Here is a 15,263-nt window from a genome sequence, read left to right on the forward strand (position 1 = left end):
AGAGTCCGGACAGGGAGATCCAAATAAATGAATTTCCGTACCAAACAAAGAATGCATATTTATGCATCATAGCACTAAAATCAAAGCATAAAATTCAAAGTCCTTTATAGTTTTATTTATAAATGGAATTTTAGTAAAGGTGATTAAGAAAGCAATGCATGTGACCAAACAACCCTTTTGGGCTTCTGCAACTCAAATTTTCTTCTGTAAGCTATGCGTTAGCTAGTGAGGAAGGTCTTGAACCATTGAACCGAATCCTTGGGGTAACGCTTCAGCTTGTCATTGTAATCCACAAAATAGAGACCGAAGCGAGAGGTGAATCCTGCTGCCCACTCCCAGTTGTCCAGCAGAGACCACACGAAGTAACCCTTCACATTGCATCCATCCTCTCTGCAATTCAGGGACACATAAATTAATTAAAGCCAAAAAAAAACTAGTATTAGAAGAATTTAAATGTCACCCTTCATGTATAAATGAGTCGTTGTTCGTAAAAAGAGATTGAAATTTAGCAAAACCTGATTCTAAAAAATCGAAATCTAAAAGCATTTTGAAAATAACTTCTTATCAGCTTTAAAAGTTGTTTTTTCTGGCTCAAACGCAAAAGAAGAGACTATATAGCAAGTACACTGATACTGCTTTTGAGGTATCAGAATCTAAAATCACCCCTCGAAAGCAATGCTGCCATAGTCTCATACCAATGTTCGCTCCAAACGCTTTATATAGATTTGTTGGGACCGAGTTTCACTATCTCTTTGACAAACAATTGGTATTAGGGAAGGCTTTATACTGACGACGTTATAGCAGTCGACATCCCATTCCCGAGTCCTTTTCTTGGCCAGTAGATATTACATAGACGGGTGTGTGTCCATAGAAGATAGATTGCGTACTTAATAGAAGCTAGCAAGTTGGAGAGATAGACGTCGTGGTATTTGATCCTCTTTTCATCCTTCAGGGCATCTTTTCGCGAAGTGAATGGGTTATTCGCATCGTCCATTCCTGGAAGTCCGTTCGAAAGAAAAGAAAAAAAGGTCTATTAGTTCGTCGCACAGCTTAAAATAGACACAAAATCAAATCAATCTTGATTCCAATGTCTAATAATCAGATACATTTTGCAGTATCAAAATGGAGGGTTTAGAGGATTACCATTTTCAGTGATGATGACCGGAGGGTTCCCATACTTTTCCTTGATGTAATTCATTAAGCTTCTGATCCCATGAGGCACTATGTATAACCATATAGAATTTGCCTAAAATTCGAATAAAACCACAATATAAGGCGAATTCAACGTGTAAATAATAAAAGAAAGTTTCAATGGTCTTTTAACCTATCTTTTAAATAATTGCCTTATTGTCATGTTAATTTTTTTAAAATTTTTTTTAGAATTTGAAAAATAATAACTTTTTGTTTTGGCTGTTTCGATGAAACTGATCGAAACATAAAGAAATCTTTACTTAAAATTGGGGGGGAAAAAAATTATTATGGTCCTTCCAAATCTAGACTAATATGGCCCTTTCTTAGATTACATACGTACCCGGTCTGCTGTTGGCTTTAATCCATCTTTGAATGCTGAAAATAAAAAGAAGGAAACAGAAATACTTGAGATCTTTTTCATCAGCATCAAATCAAAACAGCAGAGTATTTGAATACTACACAAGGAGCAAATCTAAAGAATATATATCACAATTACGTCGGAACAAATAGATGGATTGTCGTATCCTAAAGGTCTACAAACACAATTCCGGACACTGCTGTTGTGTCTACAGGGTTACGTTCTAAAGTTGTGTCAGTAGCTTTGCTCCGGTTTTATATATACTTACGGAGGGTAATGGCACCGGAGTCCGAAAAAGCGTCATTGAGGAGGACTCCCATTATGTTGGAGGTATCATTCCTTGCATAAAATGTTGTGTAGTGATTTATGCCCACAAAATCCAAGGACCCCTTGACAAGAGCAGACTCTGCTTTTGTAAATCTTGGCAACCTGTCTCCAACTCTGTCGATCATTGTGTTCGGGTAATTTCCCAAAATCAGAGGTTCGACAAACCTGCAGCAATTCGACATCAGCAGGCCCATGCCAGTTGTGATCTTAGGAGTAATTTTTTCAAAAATTACTACGAAAATTATTTCTGAAAACACAAATATTCATTTTCGTAGCCTGTTCGCATAGGCTTCGAGTGGAAATAGTACTACTTGAGGATTTTAAAATGCTCATTTTTTTTAAAACTTTTTAAGAATGAGTTGTGTTGAAAAGAATCCTTAGAGAAATCAATAATTCGATCATCGTCAACCGAATGAGTTTTCAGGATTTACAAATTTAAAAGGCTGATGATGAAACAAGAGCCAAACAGAGAGTAAATTCCCACCAACATCTTGTCCAAAAACAAAATTTTGCCAAAAGGGTGAGGAGGCTATTTTAACGTGAAATATGACAACATTGACAAGTCTGTAACATCTGTGCAACCGAGCTGAAGTAAACCCGATCTACCCTTTGTCAAGTTTTCTTTAATAAACTTTTCGTCCATCAAAATATAATAATGAGTTTTTTCAAGAAAGGGCATTTTTGAAGTAAAAACTGAGGCTTTTACTGCTTCATTCCAATGGTATGATCTTCTTGGAGCAAAAATACTTCACTTACTACTAAATAAGGAGTAATTAAGTAGGTATTACCAGCCTAACTGAAAATCTTGAGCTCTTTGTGTTGCTATCAGGTCGTCCGTGGAGTTCGTTGCCGGTTCGTACCAAATGACATCGAACGCTACCCCAAGCGCTCCGCGTTGTTTCGGCTGTTCAACGATCGGATTTAGTTCCAAACTATCGATGTTTTTCATTTATTTCTGTAGAAAAGGAAAAAGTTATATGTACTTGCCTTGTATTTCTTTCGGTAAATATCGGCCGCAGTGGCATGGGAAAGGAGAACGTTGTGGGCAGCGATGTAAGGCTCGGTCCTGGAATTTCCAGCCCGGCAGAAGGGGAGGAGGAAGACGGAGCAACGGCCCGGAGCCTGGAGGCCGACGTCGTAGCCTTGCGTGGTGAACGTGTGAGGCTCGTTGAAGGTGATCCAGTGCTTCACTCTGTCCCCGAATTTCTGAAAACACGTTTCGGCGTATATTGCAAAGTCCTTGCTGAATTTTTTATTTTTTAAAAAAAAAAAAGCAAAAAAAAGAAGAAGAAGAAGAAGATTCGTGTTATGTTCCAGTCCCATTGAAATGTTTTGTAGTAGTATTTTCCAAACAAAAAATATTTTAAAAAAAAAACTGATTAATTTACATGATTTGAGGGTTAAGCCATCCGTTGTATCTGTCTTCCAATGCTTGAGGAAGGTCCCAATGGTATAGGGTTACATACGGTTGAATTCCTGCCTCATGCAAAATATCACAGATTAACATCTCACCTGAGATATGTAAATTGATATAGACGTATTCACGAAGCCGCCGTAAACAAGCTATTTACGGAGCCGCCCGATCTTGATTACCGGTCAGTTTTGACAATCAATAGTTGAGATATGTTTTTAAAATTTTGATCAGTAATAAATATTTGTGACCGGTAATAATTTGTTTTTAATCCGGACCGTCCAAAACACTTTTGGACACCCGCGATTGGCTCTGTAAAAACTTATTTGCGGAACCCTTCGTAAATAAGTTTTTCTCTTGTAAATTTAAGCATATATTTGTGTGTGTGTGTGACAGCATGGCTGCAAATGAACCGATTAACTCGTGAGCTCAGCTCGGTTCGAGCTTGAGTTTTTGGCTCGTTGAGTAAACGAGCTGAGCGGAGCTCGACTCGTTCGAAAAAAGCTCATCTCGATTAAAGAGGCTCTTTTAATAAATGACTAAGCTCAGCTTGAGCCTTAATCGAGGCTCGTTAAGGCACGAGCCGAGCTCGATCTCAAGTTTTTGGCTCGTTTAGTAAACGAGCCGAGCTCGAGCTCGACAAAGCTCAATTCAGCTCGTTTGTAGCCCTAAAATGTGTGCGCGCGTGTCAAATTTATTCGTACACCAATGCTAAAGAAAACAGAAAAGGAATAAGCATACCTTGGGCAAGTAAAGCATTGATAAGATTGTTATAGTGGTCAACTCCTGCCTGATTAATTTCTCCAGTTCCATCTGATAAACCAAGTAACAGAATCCGAAACTTTTAATTTATTTGTTTCGACATTTCTTCGGATGAGGATAACGCGAAAAATAAAATCCAATTAAGAATCGTAAAGAGATTCGACAAAATTGTACGGTAATTAAGCGATTGTGAACGAAGATTTATTGGCCGTGTGACGCATATCTGATGACGGATATTATGAGAGTGCGCAAAAGGATGCACGACGCGAAGAACAGAGTATTTGGTAGGGTTATTAATGCTCTGTTTTGTATAAGTTTACAATGGTTATAAGAGCCTTTCAATTGTGCTCAACAACAAAATGTAGTATTAGATAACCACGTCCATATATATAACAAATGAGAACAAATTTCGCGAAAATGCTATTCCGTTTGGCTAGGGGTGTGTTGTCGTAACACCATGCAAGAACATTCTATTTTCTCTTGCATGTCGCGAGAGCGAACCTGTTCTTACTACACCTAATCGCGTATATAGGACTATCGTAAAGAGAACTTACTAGGGAAAATCCTCGACCAGGCAATCGAAAACCTGTATGCATCCATACCCATGTCCTTCATTAGTTGTATATCTTCCTGTTTCCAAAGTAAAAACGCCCCAAAACATTTTTACTCCACTTTTAAATGTCAGCAAGACGATAAAATCGTTAATAAGTAATAGCTAACAGTGTTTGCGAATTAGAATATGTGTCGCGTATCATTTGTGCTCAAACGTAATTACATCGAATCGGTGGTACTGGTCAACGGCAACATCAGCGTTACTGAAATCAAGAACCTTTCCTGCGAAGAAAAAAAAGAAGCGAAAACCCAAATACGGACTGTGAGGCAGGAATTAAAAGTGCAGGTATCTAAATGACAATCTTTACTGAATGACTGCATTAGTTGGTGATGAAAATAAGTTACCAAATGAGTGTGCAAATTTATCCCACACTGTTGGTCCTCTTCCATCCTCTTTCACTGCTCCTTCATACTGCAAAATGTGACAAAAGATTGAGTGAGAAACTAGCATCGATCGAACGAAGAATACATTGTTGCGGAAAAACGGACCAAACCAGAACACAAACTCACACACATGCAATGAGACAAGAGATTTACATGGTTCTCCAAAATTGGGAACATCCACAGGAGGAGGCAGCCGGATTTCTATTGTAAAGGAGGAGGAGGATTATAAAATCACTCGCACTCACTCACGGACTGATACAAACGGATACATATGCTGCTCTCAAACTCTCTCTGATTTTCAGATGCTCTCTCATTCTGTTTTTGACAGGGCCTCATAGGAGGAGCTCGGCTCCCTCCTGAAGGAGGAGCCCTCATACTGCTCTACTCTCTCTAAACTGTCTCACTCTCCTCTCTGGTCTCTCACTCAAGAGAGATACATAAAACCAAAAACAGGAGATCCAATTGATAGGCAAAACCCAAAACACTGTTTAAGGGCGTGTTTGATAGGAGGTTTGGGAGGAGGGGATTGGATTAGTAATCCTATGGGGCTCCTAATACCTTTGTTTGGTAAGGTTTTTGTGAGTGGGACTAGTTGTCCCCCAAAATGGGGGTATTAGCAATACAATGGGGGGTGTTATTACGAATCCCATCCCCATGGGATTGAGCAAACCAAGTGTAAAAATTCACATCAATCCCAATCTCAATCATAATCCTAGTCAAAACAAATATGTTATTTACAATTCTACAATCGAATCCTTTGCAAAACAAACATGAATAAATGATTCATCCCCTCATTAATAATCTCACTTCATTCTCAATCTCAATCCTAATCCCACCTCATTACGAATCCCACCAAAACAAAATCTGCAATCAAACACGCCCTAAATGCCATGCTTATGACATTTACGTTCTCCAGTATCCACGCCTGAATCTTCAAAGCATGTGCAGAATCAAACTATCCCACGCCTGGGAATTTCATCACATGTGCAGATCTTTCAATTGTCAAGAAAGGCGGCTAATCTTTGACAAATGAGAATGAAGCCAAATTTCAATAATCTCCACCTTAGCGACAATTCTCCAATCAATGTTGCTCCACCTGCGACACTCTCGCCTTGGAGTCATTTTAATATACATATGTCACGGAACATGGAGCTTGATAGCTCGCAAAATACACCATGCAACCATGAGTTAGTTAGGAGGCTTCGAGGCGTAGCCCCGGTGGCAAGTTACATATGGGAAATTTCCGGTATTCTTTCGCCGGTAATTAATGATCTTCTCAAAGACTACGTACAAAGTAGTGAAATGACTTCATAGGGGGGTCTTTAGAATTTTTTTTGATGGTATGGATAAATTTGTAACTCTTTTTCAATAATGCAGCGCGATCCAAATCATATGTATCCTATATTCTTTTTTGTCATCATAGTAAAACTGCCGCCGCCAGAGAAAGCACATCAGATTAGGCAAAAATTGAGCCAAAAATGTTATTGAAAAGTGCACATTTTTTCTTTTAGCTACTCACATCTTTTTCAATATTATACCAATATTATTTATTTTACCTATTTTCTATTAAAATAATACTTTCTTTTTCTTTTTCTTTTTCTTCTTCTCTTTTTACTATTCTTCTTCTTATTGCAGGAAAGAGAGAGAGGGTCTAGAGGAGAGAGAAAATAATATTAAATTTATAAATGGTGAATAGTTCTTAGATAAATCCACCTAAGTACAGTAGCAAAATTTACTTCACCTAACCTCAAAAGAGACTATTGTCAAAATTTACTTTACCTAACCTCAAAAGAGGCTATTGCTAACTTGGTGCAATGTTTATTTTGGATTTTTGCTTAGGTAAAATACCTTGAATGCCCTTTTACCTAATCTAGTGTACATGCAATGGATATCCTAAGTGATCCCATTAAATTAGCAAGGGGGAAGAACTACCAAGCTAGCACCAGTAGTAGGTTCTTGTCCCCCTACGTGGAAGTTAGTGTTCGAGCTCCACGTACGAGGAGCGGGGTTTGGGATTTCAGGGTTATAGATTGCATCTGAATCTCCCTTTAACTAACATTCTACTAACCCCAGCTAAGCTAACTATTCAATATTGGCCAAAAATAAAAATAAAAAATAGCAAGGGGTCTAATTTTCATCATAGAAAATTTTCATCATAGAAAATAAGATGAAAAGCTTGGGAGAAGAGATCAGAGGATAATTTTTACACACTTCCATAGGGAGATCATGATCAAGGGGTCTATCTTATTGATTATTTTTCTTCCCCTAGACGAGAGTTAGTATTTGTTTAGTTTTATTTATCCTCTTAATGCGGTATCAGTTGGGCTAAGCATAATTGTGGATGTAATTCTAATTCAATACATACAATTTTCGTACCGCTTCAAAAAAAAAAAAAAAAAAACCTGACTTCAATATCGAATTTTCAAGTTTCAATGTTCAAGATAATTATTCGTGCGCCATATTTCGTTTATTATTAACTACCTAGTAATTAATTAATTAAGATGCACAGGCCTTAGTAATTTTAATATTTCATGTGGGACCAAGTATATAAATCAGTGGTGGCGAGACCACCGATGATAAAGTGGATTCTACCTTATCTAAACGAAATCTTACGTTTTTGCTTATTATGTTAATTAAGTAACCACAACTTTATTTATCTTCTATAGTAATTTTCTACACAATTGCTTATTATGTTAATTAAGTAACCACAACTTTATTTATCTTCTATATTAATTCTCTACACAATTTAAGATTAAGAGGGTAACATAATTAAGAATTGAGTTCTTAATTACTATCATCTAATTTAAGAGGGTAACATTTTTCAATGTGTACATAAAAGGAAAATTGAAACCAAAGTTTAATAGAATTAATATGTTTCTGAATTCTCTCAAATTCTTGTCTCTCTCTTTTAATACTCCGTAGCAAAAGTCTTACCCAACTCAGGGACAAGGCTGAAATATCTCATAGTTTAAGGAGATAAAAATAAATAGTAACAAAAATCAAGGGCCTGTTCGTTTTGGGATTTAACACCCAGGCCGTTACGATCTATTAGACATATCTATTCACGACTCCACAAAAATTCGGACCATCCAAAACACTTTTGAACGGTCACGATTGACTCCGTAAATAACTATTCACAGCTCCGCCGTTAAAATGATTTTCTCTATATTTATATAGCTAGGCATATATATCTTGAATAGATACATATATATCCAACAGATCATCACACATGATATGCCTAAACATATCTTAGCATATATAGAGTGCATGTGTAACATGGTCCCAAATTTTTGGGAGGGTTTGTAGCCGGTATGAACAGAATGCATCTTTATGAATTGACCAAGTTACCCTTCTTGTCGCGTTCCTCGGACACTTGAAGACTTTATCTATCTTGTATGAGAAATTTTTGGTTGCAAATCGGGTACCACGTGGTGCCTGTTACGCACATCCGGGCCGTCCAACAATGCAACCGACAATCCAGATTAAAAGGTACCAAACAGATTTTTTTTTTTTTTAAAAGGAAAGAAAAAGAAAAGTTTCTTTCAATTTAGACCATCGATTGCATTTTTGAACAGCCCAAATGTCCGCGTTGGGTACCACATCAGCCATACCCTATTTGCACCCAAGAATTTTTCATTTTCTACCTTCCTTTACCGATTACATAGGAATCATTCAAATGTAGAAACTTTATAACCAACTCATGGCCAATTGACAATGAGTGGAGAGCTCCCAAATGTTATTAAGTGATCACTCATTCCACTCTCAAGCATTGTGAGACTCCGAAATTCTCGGGAATATCTTCTACAACAGGAAAAGACAAAAACATAAAACAAATATGTTTGCGGTAGGCACTCTCTCTCCTCTCTTTCTCTCTCTCCAAATCCGAAATGAGAAAAGATAAGTTTGAAAACAGCAGTGTGACCACCAGAGGATCGAAGAGTAATCCACAGGAATGTATGAATGTAAAGTGATCTGAAGTATCGCGCCGGACTGTTGTATAATTTCAGCCGGAGGAAGGAGAACCGGAAAAGGTTATAGATATAAAGCTGTATTTCATAATAAGATAAATATGCTCAATTCCGCACCCAAAAAAAAAAAACGAGAATGCATTTCGATGAGCCTTCCGAAAGGCATTCGAAATTTTTTCCCGGACGAAAAATTGAGTGAATGAATCCATGAAAGTTGAAGGGAAGAGGAAAAAAAATACAAAGTTCCAAAGACGAAAAAAAGAAAAAAGAAAACCTGGTATGCTGAAGAGGCAGTCCCGAAAACAAAGGCCTTTGGGAAACTTGCTCTGTTGATCTGTGCAGCTGAACATATCTGGAACCCCAAAACCACCAAAACAAAAGCCAAACCGATGCTTTTTCTTAACAACAACATGGCCTAGCCTCCCAATCTCAGCCAATAGATACTCCTCTCTCTCTCTCTCTCTCTCTCTCTCTCTCTCTAAAGTACTCAATTGTCACTCTGGAGAGAGAATCATCTATCTCTGTTGTGTAGGGACTGAATTATTACGCGCATTTATAAGCACATTAGTGATGGGTTTTAAAAGGGAACGATTGTGGTGATAGAGATATATACATGCGTGTGTATATACATGGAGAGAGAGAGAGAGAGAGAGAGAGAGAGAGAGGGGAATGTGGAAGTGCGGCTGGTATGAGTGGCGAGTCCTCTGTTCACACGATAGCAATCCTTAAAGAAGCATGGCACTGGGCGGCTGGGCCGAATGTTAGTCTGGTTAGTTGGTAAATTTGGTTTTCACACAAATGATCGGAATTCAATCTTTAGGAGCTAGCCGCAAGAAAGAAATTTCTTGCAAACTTTTTAGTTTTGGTGTGGATAGTCTGCCTTTTGATCGAACCTGCAGAGAATTAATCGAGGTGCATGCCCGTTAGTTGACCCGGATGCCCTCGAACCAAAAAGAGAGAGAGAGTGTGTGAAGCGTATTGCTTCTAATAATGCATTATGCCTCTCTGTTATATGCTCGCTTTTGTGGTTTGTTTGGTCCAATTTTCACACTTTTTTGGCTTTCGTGGTTGTCTTTTTTTTATATTACTATTTGATAGATGTCTAGCCTACTCTTAAAGAAACAAGGAAGAGGTACCACTAAGCGGCATACGAATAAGACAAGTCCTGAGGACATCAACCACCACACCAAGCAATCGACCCTCACCTTCCATGTGGAAGAAGTAAGAAAATGTCATTGAATTACAAGCCCGTTGGCGCTTCGTGGTTGTCTAGTTGCTTCTTTGTTGTAATAAGTGTCACAGGAGCTCATTGTTTGCTTCACATTTGTGCTTTTTCCCACTGACCGCCCAATTCCAACCCCACCTGAGTTTTATGGGGAATTTAAGAAAATTTTCGATCAGTCCTATAATTTCCAAATTCTGCTCTTTCCCCTAGAATTTCCACTCACGTGCTTGAAGATATCACGAGTAACTGAGCAAATTACTCCATCCAAATTAAATCACGGGAATAAATTGATTCAGGCTTGCAGATCGAGCATGTTTGGAACTTAAGGAAGGGACAAGATCCTGAAATTAACTGCATCTTGACTTAAGGGCGTTTTCGGTAAGAATTTGGGGGAAAAACTTAGACCATTTTATCATCTCGTTCAGACAAATCAATAACAATTTGCCTATTAAAAAAAAACTAAAAATTTGTCAACAAAAACTTATTCACTTACATACTTATTTACAACTTATTCACTACCAAAAACGTCCCCTAAGGATCCCGGTCCTTTTTGGGCCGGCATCAATGATCAGAATTTTTCATATTTTATAACTCATCGAGTGTTAAAGGAAATACAATCAAACTTTTAGGTTTGATATAAAGTTTCTACACAACCCCAAGTGGTCTTGCCTAAGACTTAGAGATTTGCTCTCTCCTAAGATCTCAGGTTCGATTCTCTTTGTCAGCAGCTTTTGTGGCCAAGCGTGTAAAACGAAAGTGGAAGGGCTATAAGAATTAGACTGAGCTAAGTGTGCGCAAATTGGCCTAGAACATCTTGCATTACCAAAAGAAAAATGTTTCTACACTTTTAACAAGACAATGTCAGAAGAGGTGAATCACGCGATGCGCCTTTATACACAAATCTATAATCTATCTACCTAATAAAACACAAGGGTGTGTGCCTCCACATAAACACAAATTGATCCAATGGCTGAGATTCATTTAATCTAATGGTGGAGAGGCATTCTTCTCATTTAATTAAAGTGCCCACATTTATTACAATAGTGCCATCAGAGAAAATGAAATTCCCCCACAATCCATCTTACTTACACATCCATACAATGCGTTCTTTTGTTTTTTTTTTTTAAATTACCGTGCTTTAAAAAATTAAAACTATTTTAAGCAGATTCTGCTAAGGAATTTCTAGACTTTTGGATTTTTGTTTTTTTTGTTTTGGATTATTAATTTTTCTCGACGAGAGGAATTAAAAAAATATTACAAGATAAAGCCCCAAGTCGGCTTTAACTTGGATATTTAAAAAAAAAATTTGAGTACAAGTCATAATTTTATACTTTTTTGATTCCACAAAAATTAGGCTCAAAAATATTTTTTTGGGTATTTTGGAAATCTTTTTGAAAGAGTTTTTGATGCAGCAATGATTTCCACACAGATATTTTTGCACATATATTTTTGTGGGGCCCATATCGGGATCCTAGAAAATGATTCGAACTGCTCATTTTTTTGAAAACATTTTTTAGAGGGTTTCTATAAAAAATAAGTTCTAACTGATATCAGTAAGGGCTTTCTCAAAAATCATAGGGCAAAAGCGTCTCTCTCTCTCTCTCTCTCTCTCTCTCTCTCTCTCTCTCTCTCTCTCTCTCTCTCTCATGTGTGTTTGTGTATGATGTCATTTCTTCTATTTGATTTATGTGTATTTTTTTTGGGTATTTCAGAAATCTTTTTGAAAGAGTTTTTGATATAGCAATGATTCTCACACAGATATTTTTGCACATATCTTGCAATACATTTTTTTGGAGTCCATATCGAGGTCCCATAAAATGATTTGAATTGCTCATCTTTTTGAAAAATATTTTTTAGAGGGTTCCTCTAAAAAATCAGCTCCAACAGATATTGGTAAGGGCTTTCTCAGAAATCGTAGGGCAAAACAGAATGATTCGCCCTACGATTTCTGAGAAAGCCCCTACCGATATCCATTGGAGCTGATTTTTTTACAGGAACCCTCCAAAAAATATTTTAAAAAAGATGAGTGGTTCGGATCATTTTGTGGGACCCTGATATGGACCCTACAAAAATGTATGTGCATGATATGTGCAAAAACATCTGTGCAAGTAGCACGGTTGTTTTTGATGCACATGCAAGGGGTGTCTATGAATTAGTGGAGAAGTTGGCTTAGTTATAGCTATGATTGATCAAATTATTTCTCTCAAGTAATTTCTTTCGTGAATCGATTTAATGTTTGAGCTACTATGAAGATTCAAAAGGTAATTCCAATCGAATGGGTAGTGCCGTAGGCACGGGCAATTCGCTAGTAATCTATAATATAAAACAAAAGAGTGTAGGGCCCCCAAAAAAATAAGTTGTTGCAATGGCTAAGATTGAATTGATCCAATAGTTGATGTGAACTCCTACTCTTAAGAATGTTTCCACACTCTTTCTAATATATTACACAAACCTTGGCTTTGGGACAAGGACAGATCTACACGGGGGCACGTGTCCCCGCTCGAAATTAAAATATTTTTAAAAAATATTTATGTATAAATTAGCATAATTATGAAACTGTGCTAGTATATAAACATACACACTTGTATATATTCTGAAAATACATATATAAAATTAGTTTTATGCCTAAGTTTCATTATATGATGCATTTATACTTGTTACTTTACGAGCTGTTGGTCTATTTGAAGCTATTCTTTCTTGATTCTCTTTATTTTTAACCGTCTGAAAAAAATATTTTAAAATAAATGCATTAACAAAACTAGCTCGATCATTCTAAAATTTGTTGATGTTCATTTAAAATGTACTTTAAAATTTGTCTGAGATTTTGTGCTCATTTTTACCTAATTTAACTTAAAGTACGTATTATATATAAACTTTTGTAATTAGTAATGCATGCTTTAATTGTATACGATTTTACTACGGTTGATTAAAATAAATAAATTTTATCATTATGATTAACAGATGTCCCACTATTATATATTCTTGGATCCGTCCCCTACTTTGGACGATGCTCGACAAGGTAATTAAGAAACATCAAGTAAAAGGGATGATTTGAAGGTAAACAAATAGGCTTTTGTCGGTTTGTTTTGAAGGTAAGAAACATTACGATGAGGGGTAAATTGAGTTCTACATCTGGAAGCAATGGTAATGGGTCTACTTTATTTGTGCGATTAATTTGAAAAATCACAGATAATGGTGAAAAATCAAAGGGAACAAACCTAGGTCTACATGCAAAGTACTTTGTACGTGTTGCATGAAAAGTTGTTCCAGGGTGATTCTCCTCCTCTTTCTTACTTTGCTTTACGTTAATTGTTTTGAATGAAGGCAGGAGGGTAAGTTTTATATTAATTGTTGATTCTGTCAATTTTCGTAAAAATTAGGGCTATTTAAGAACATAAAAATTGGGAAGACACGAATTGAAAATATTGAAGTTGAGTTCTCTGATTGTATTTGGTGATTTTGATAGTTGTGTTCTTTGTACTAGATTCAAAGGATAATTTCAATCAGCGGGGTGAATAGTGCCATAGGCACGGATAAACACTAGTTCTAAATATAGCACACGCAATGCGTGGACAAATATTTTGCGCCTTTATTACGCAAATCCCCCACCTGTCTATGCAGCTTATTTGTTCGTGCAATCGTTTCTTCTTCTAAGTTCTAAGCAATCGGGAAATCACTCATGTGATACAACTTCATAAAAATGTTCACACCTAAAGGATTTATTTCTTTCGTATATGTAGAATACATATAAATCATAACAGATTCTCCTTAAATATTTTATTAATTTTGTACTACGTGACAACTAGGAAATTCCAGGTCATTTCATGTCACATGACGCATATTGAAAACAAAATATGGTATCGGGTTACATAGAATGTACATATAGATTTTGTACATATAATGTACATATAGATTTTGTGGGGTACATACAATGTACATATAGATTTTGTGGGGTACATACAATGTACAAACTACTTAACTGCTTAGTTTCGCCCTTACAAATTCAGAAAAAATCCTTACCGATATCGGGTTGAGCTGATTTTTTACAGGGCTCCATAAAAAGATGTTTTCAAAATAATGAGCGGTTTGAATCATTTTTGTGGGACTCGAATTGGACCCCACAAAATCTATATGTACATTGTATGTACCAATAGCAGCACACATATAAATACTCCTAACCACTTTCTCTTTTTCATCCTTTCTTTTGCAACATTTTCAAAAGATTGAAAAGCAACAAATACCTTTCCAATTCCCTGCCATGCTTAGCAACTGATTAATGACCTCACAAAGTTCATCTTACCAAACAACACATCTTATCAAATTAAAGTTGGGGCTGTGGAGTGTGGACTAGCTCTTTAATTTCGTGCATTCCACTTCCCTTGCCTAACTTCAATCTTGGCTTATTTGCCCCATATTCTTATTTTATGGGAAAATTTGAGTTTTGAACTTTTGATTAACAACACTGCCCATTTGAATGGTGAGAAATGATGATCCAAGAAAAAGGGAGTCATTTACACATCATTTTTTTATGAGATTGGGTGAGAGAGAAAGAGCCAAAAAATGTTGTTTTTTTTTTTTTGTACTTTTCTCTTTCATTTCTCACCAAATGACTCAGCTCAATCCGAATGGGTGATTTTACAAGAAATCATAACCCTTTTCTTTTTTCCCCCCTTCATCCAAAGGAGCGACACAAGGCTTCAATCTTGGAAAAGGCAGAAAGAATTTCGTTATTGTTAATTGATTCTTTATTTTTATTTTTTCCATTTGGTCACATTTTCTGCTACTTTATTCCTTCAGTAGAACCATATGTGTTTCATCGACCATATTTTAAAATTTTGTCTTCAGTGAGTTTTCATTTAAATATGTTTATCTTCTTTTTTCGGTTTGATTCGCCAGTCAGGGATGGTCCGGGCCAGCTTACGCGCATCTCGACCAATCCTCTCCATGATTCGGTTAGAGATAGGCCATCGACGCCGGGCATGGTTAAGAAGAAATTTTCTAGGAAAAATGACGGCCAATGATGTG

The 15,263-nt window shown here is 36.7% G+C and overlaps 1 protein-coding gene across 1 annotated transcript; it reads right to left on the bottom strand.

Annotated features, from left to right (window-relative positions):
• LOC131311427 (beta-glucosidase 40-like) lies at positions 1-9,705 on the bottom strand. Its single transcript, XM_058338889.1, has 13 exons — positions 9,288-9,705; positions 5,007-5,073; positions 4,825-4,883; positions 4,604-4,679; positions 4,029-4,100; positions 3,265-3,352; positions 2,864-3,119; positions 2,665-2,780; positions 1,818-2,041; positions 1,532-1,566; positions 1,144-1,246; positions 888-996; positions 1-390 (listed from the first exon to the last, which is right to left on the bottom strand). Exons 1-13 carry the CDS (start codon positions 9,423-9,425, stop codon positions 219-221), a joined length of 1,515 nt encoding a protein of 504 aa, XP_058194872.1. The 5' UTR covers positions 9,426-9,705; the 3' UTR covers positions 1-218.
• Between the last annotated feature and the right edge of the window lie 5,558 nt (positions 9,706-15,263).

The sequence above is a fragment of the Rhododendron vialii genome, chromosome 12a, assembly GCF_030253575.1.
Source record: "Rhododendron vialii isolate Sample 1 chromosome 12a, ASM3025357v1".
NCBI lineage: Eukaryota > Viridiplantae > Streptophyta > Magnoliopsida > Ericales > Ericaceae > Rhododendron > Rhododendron vialii.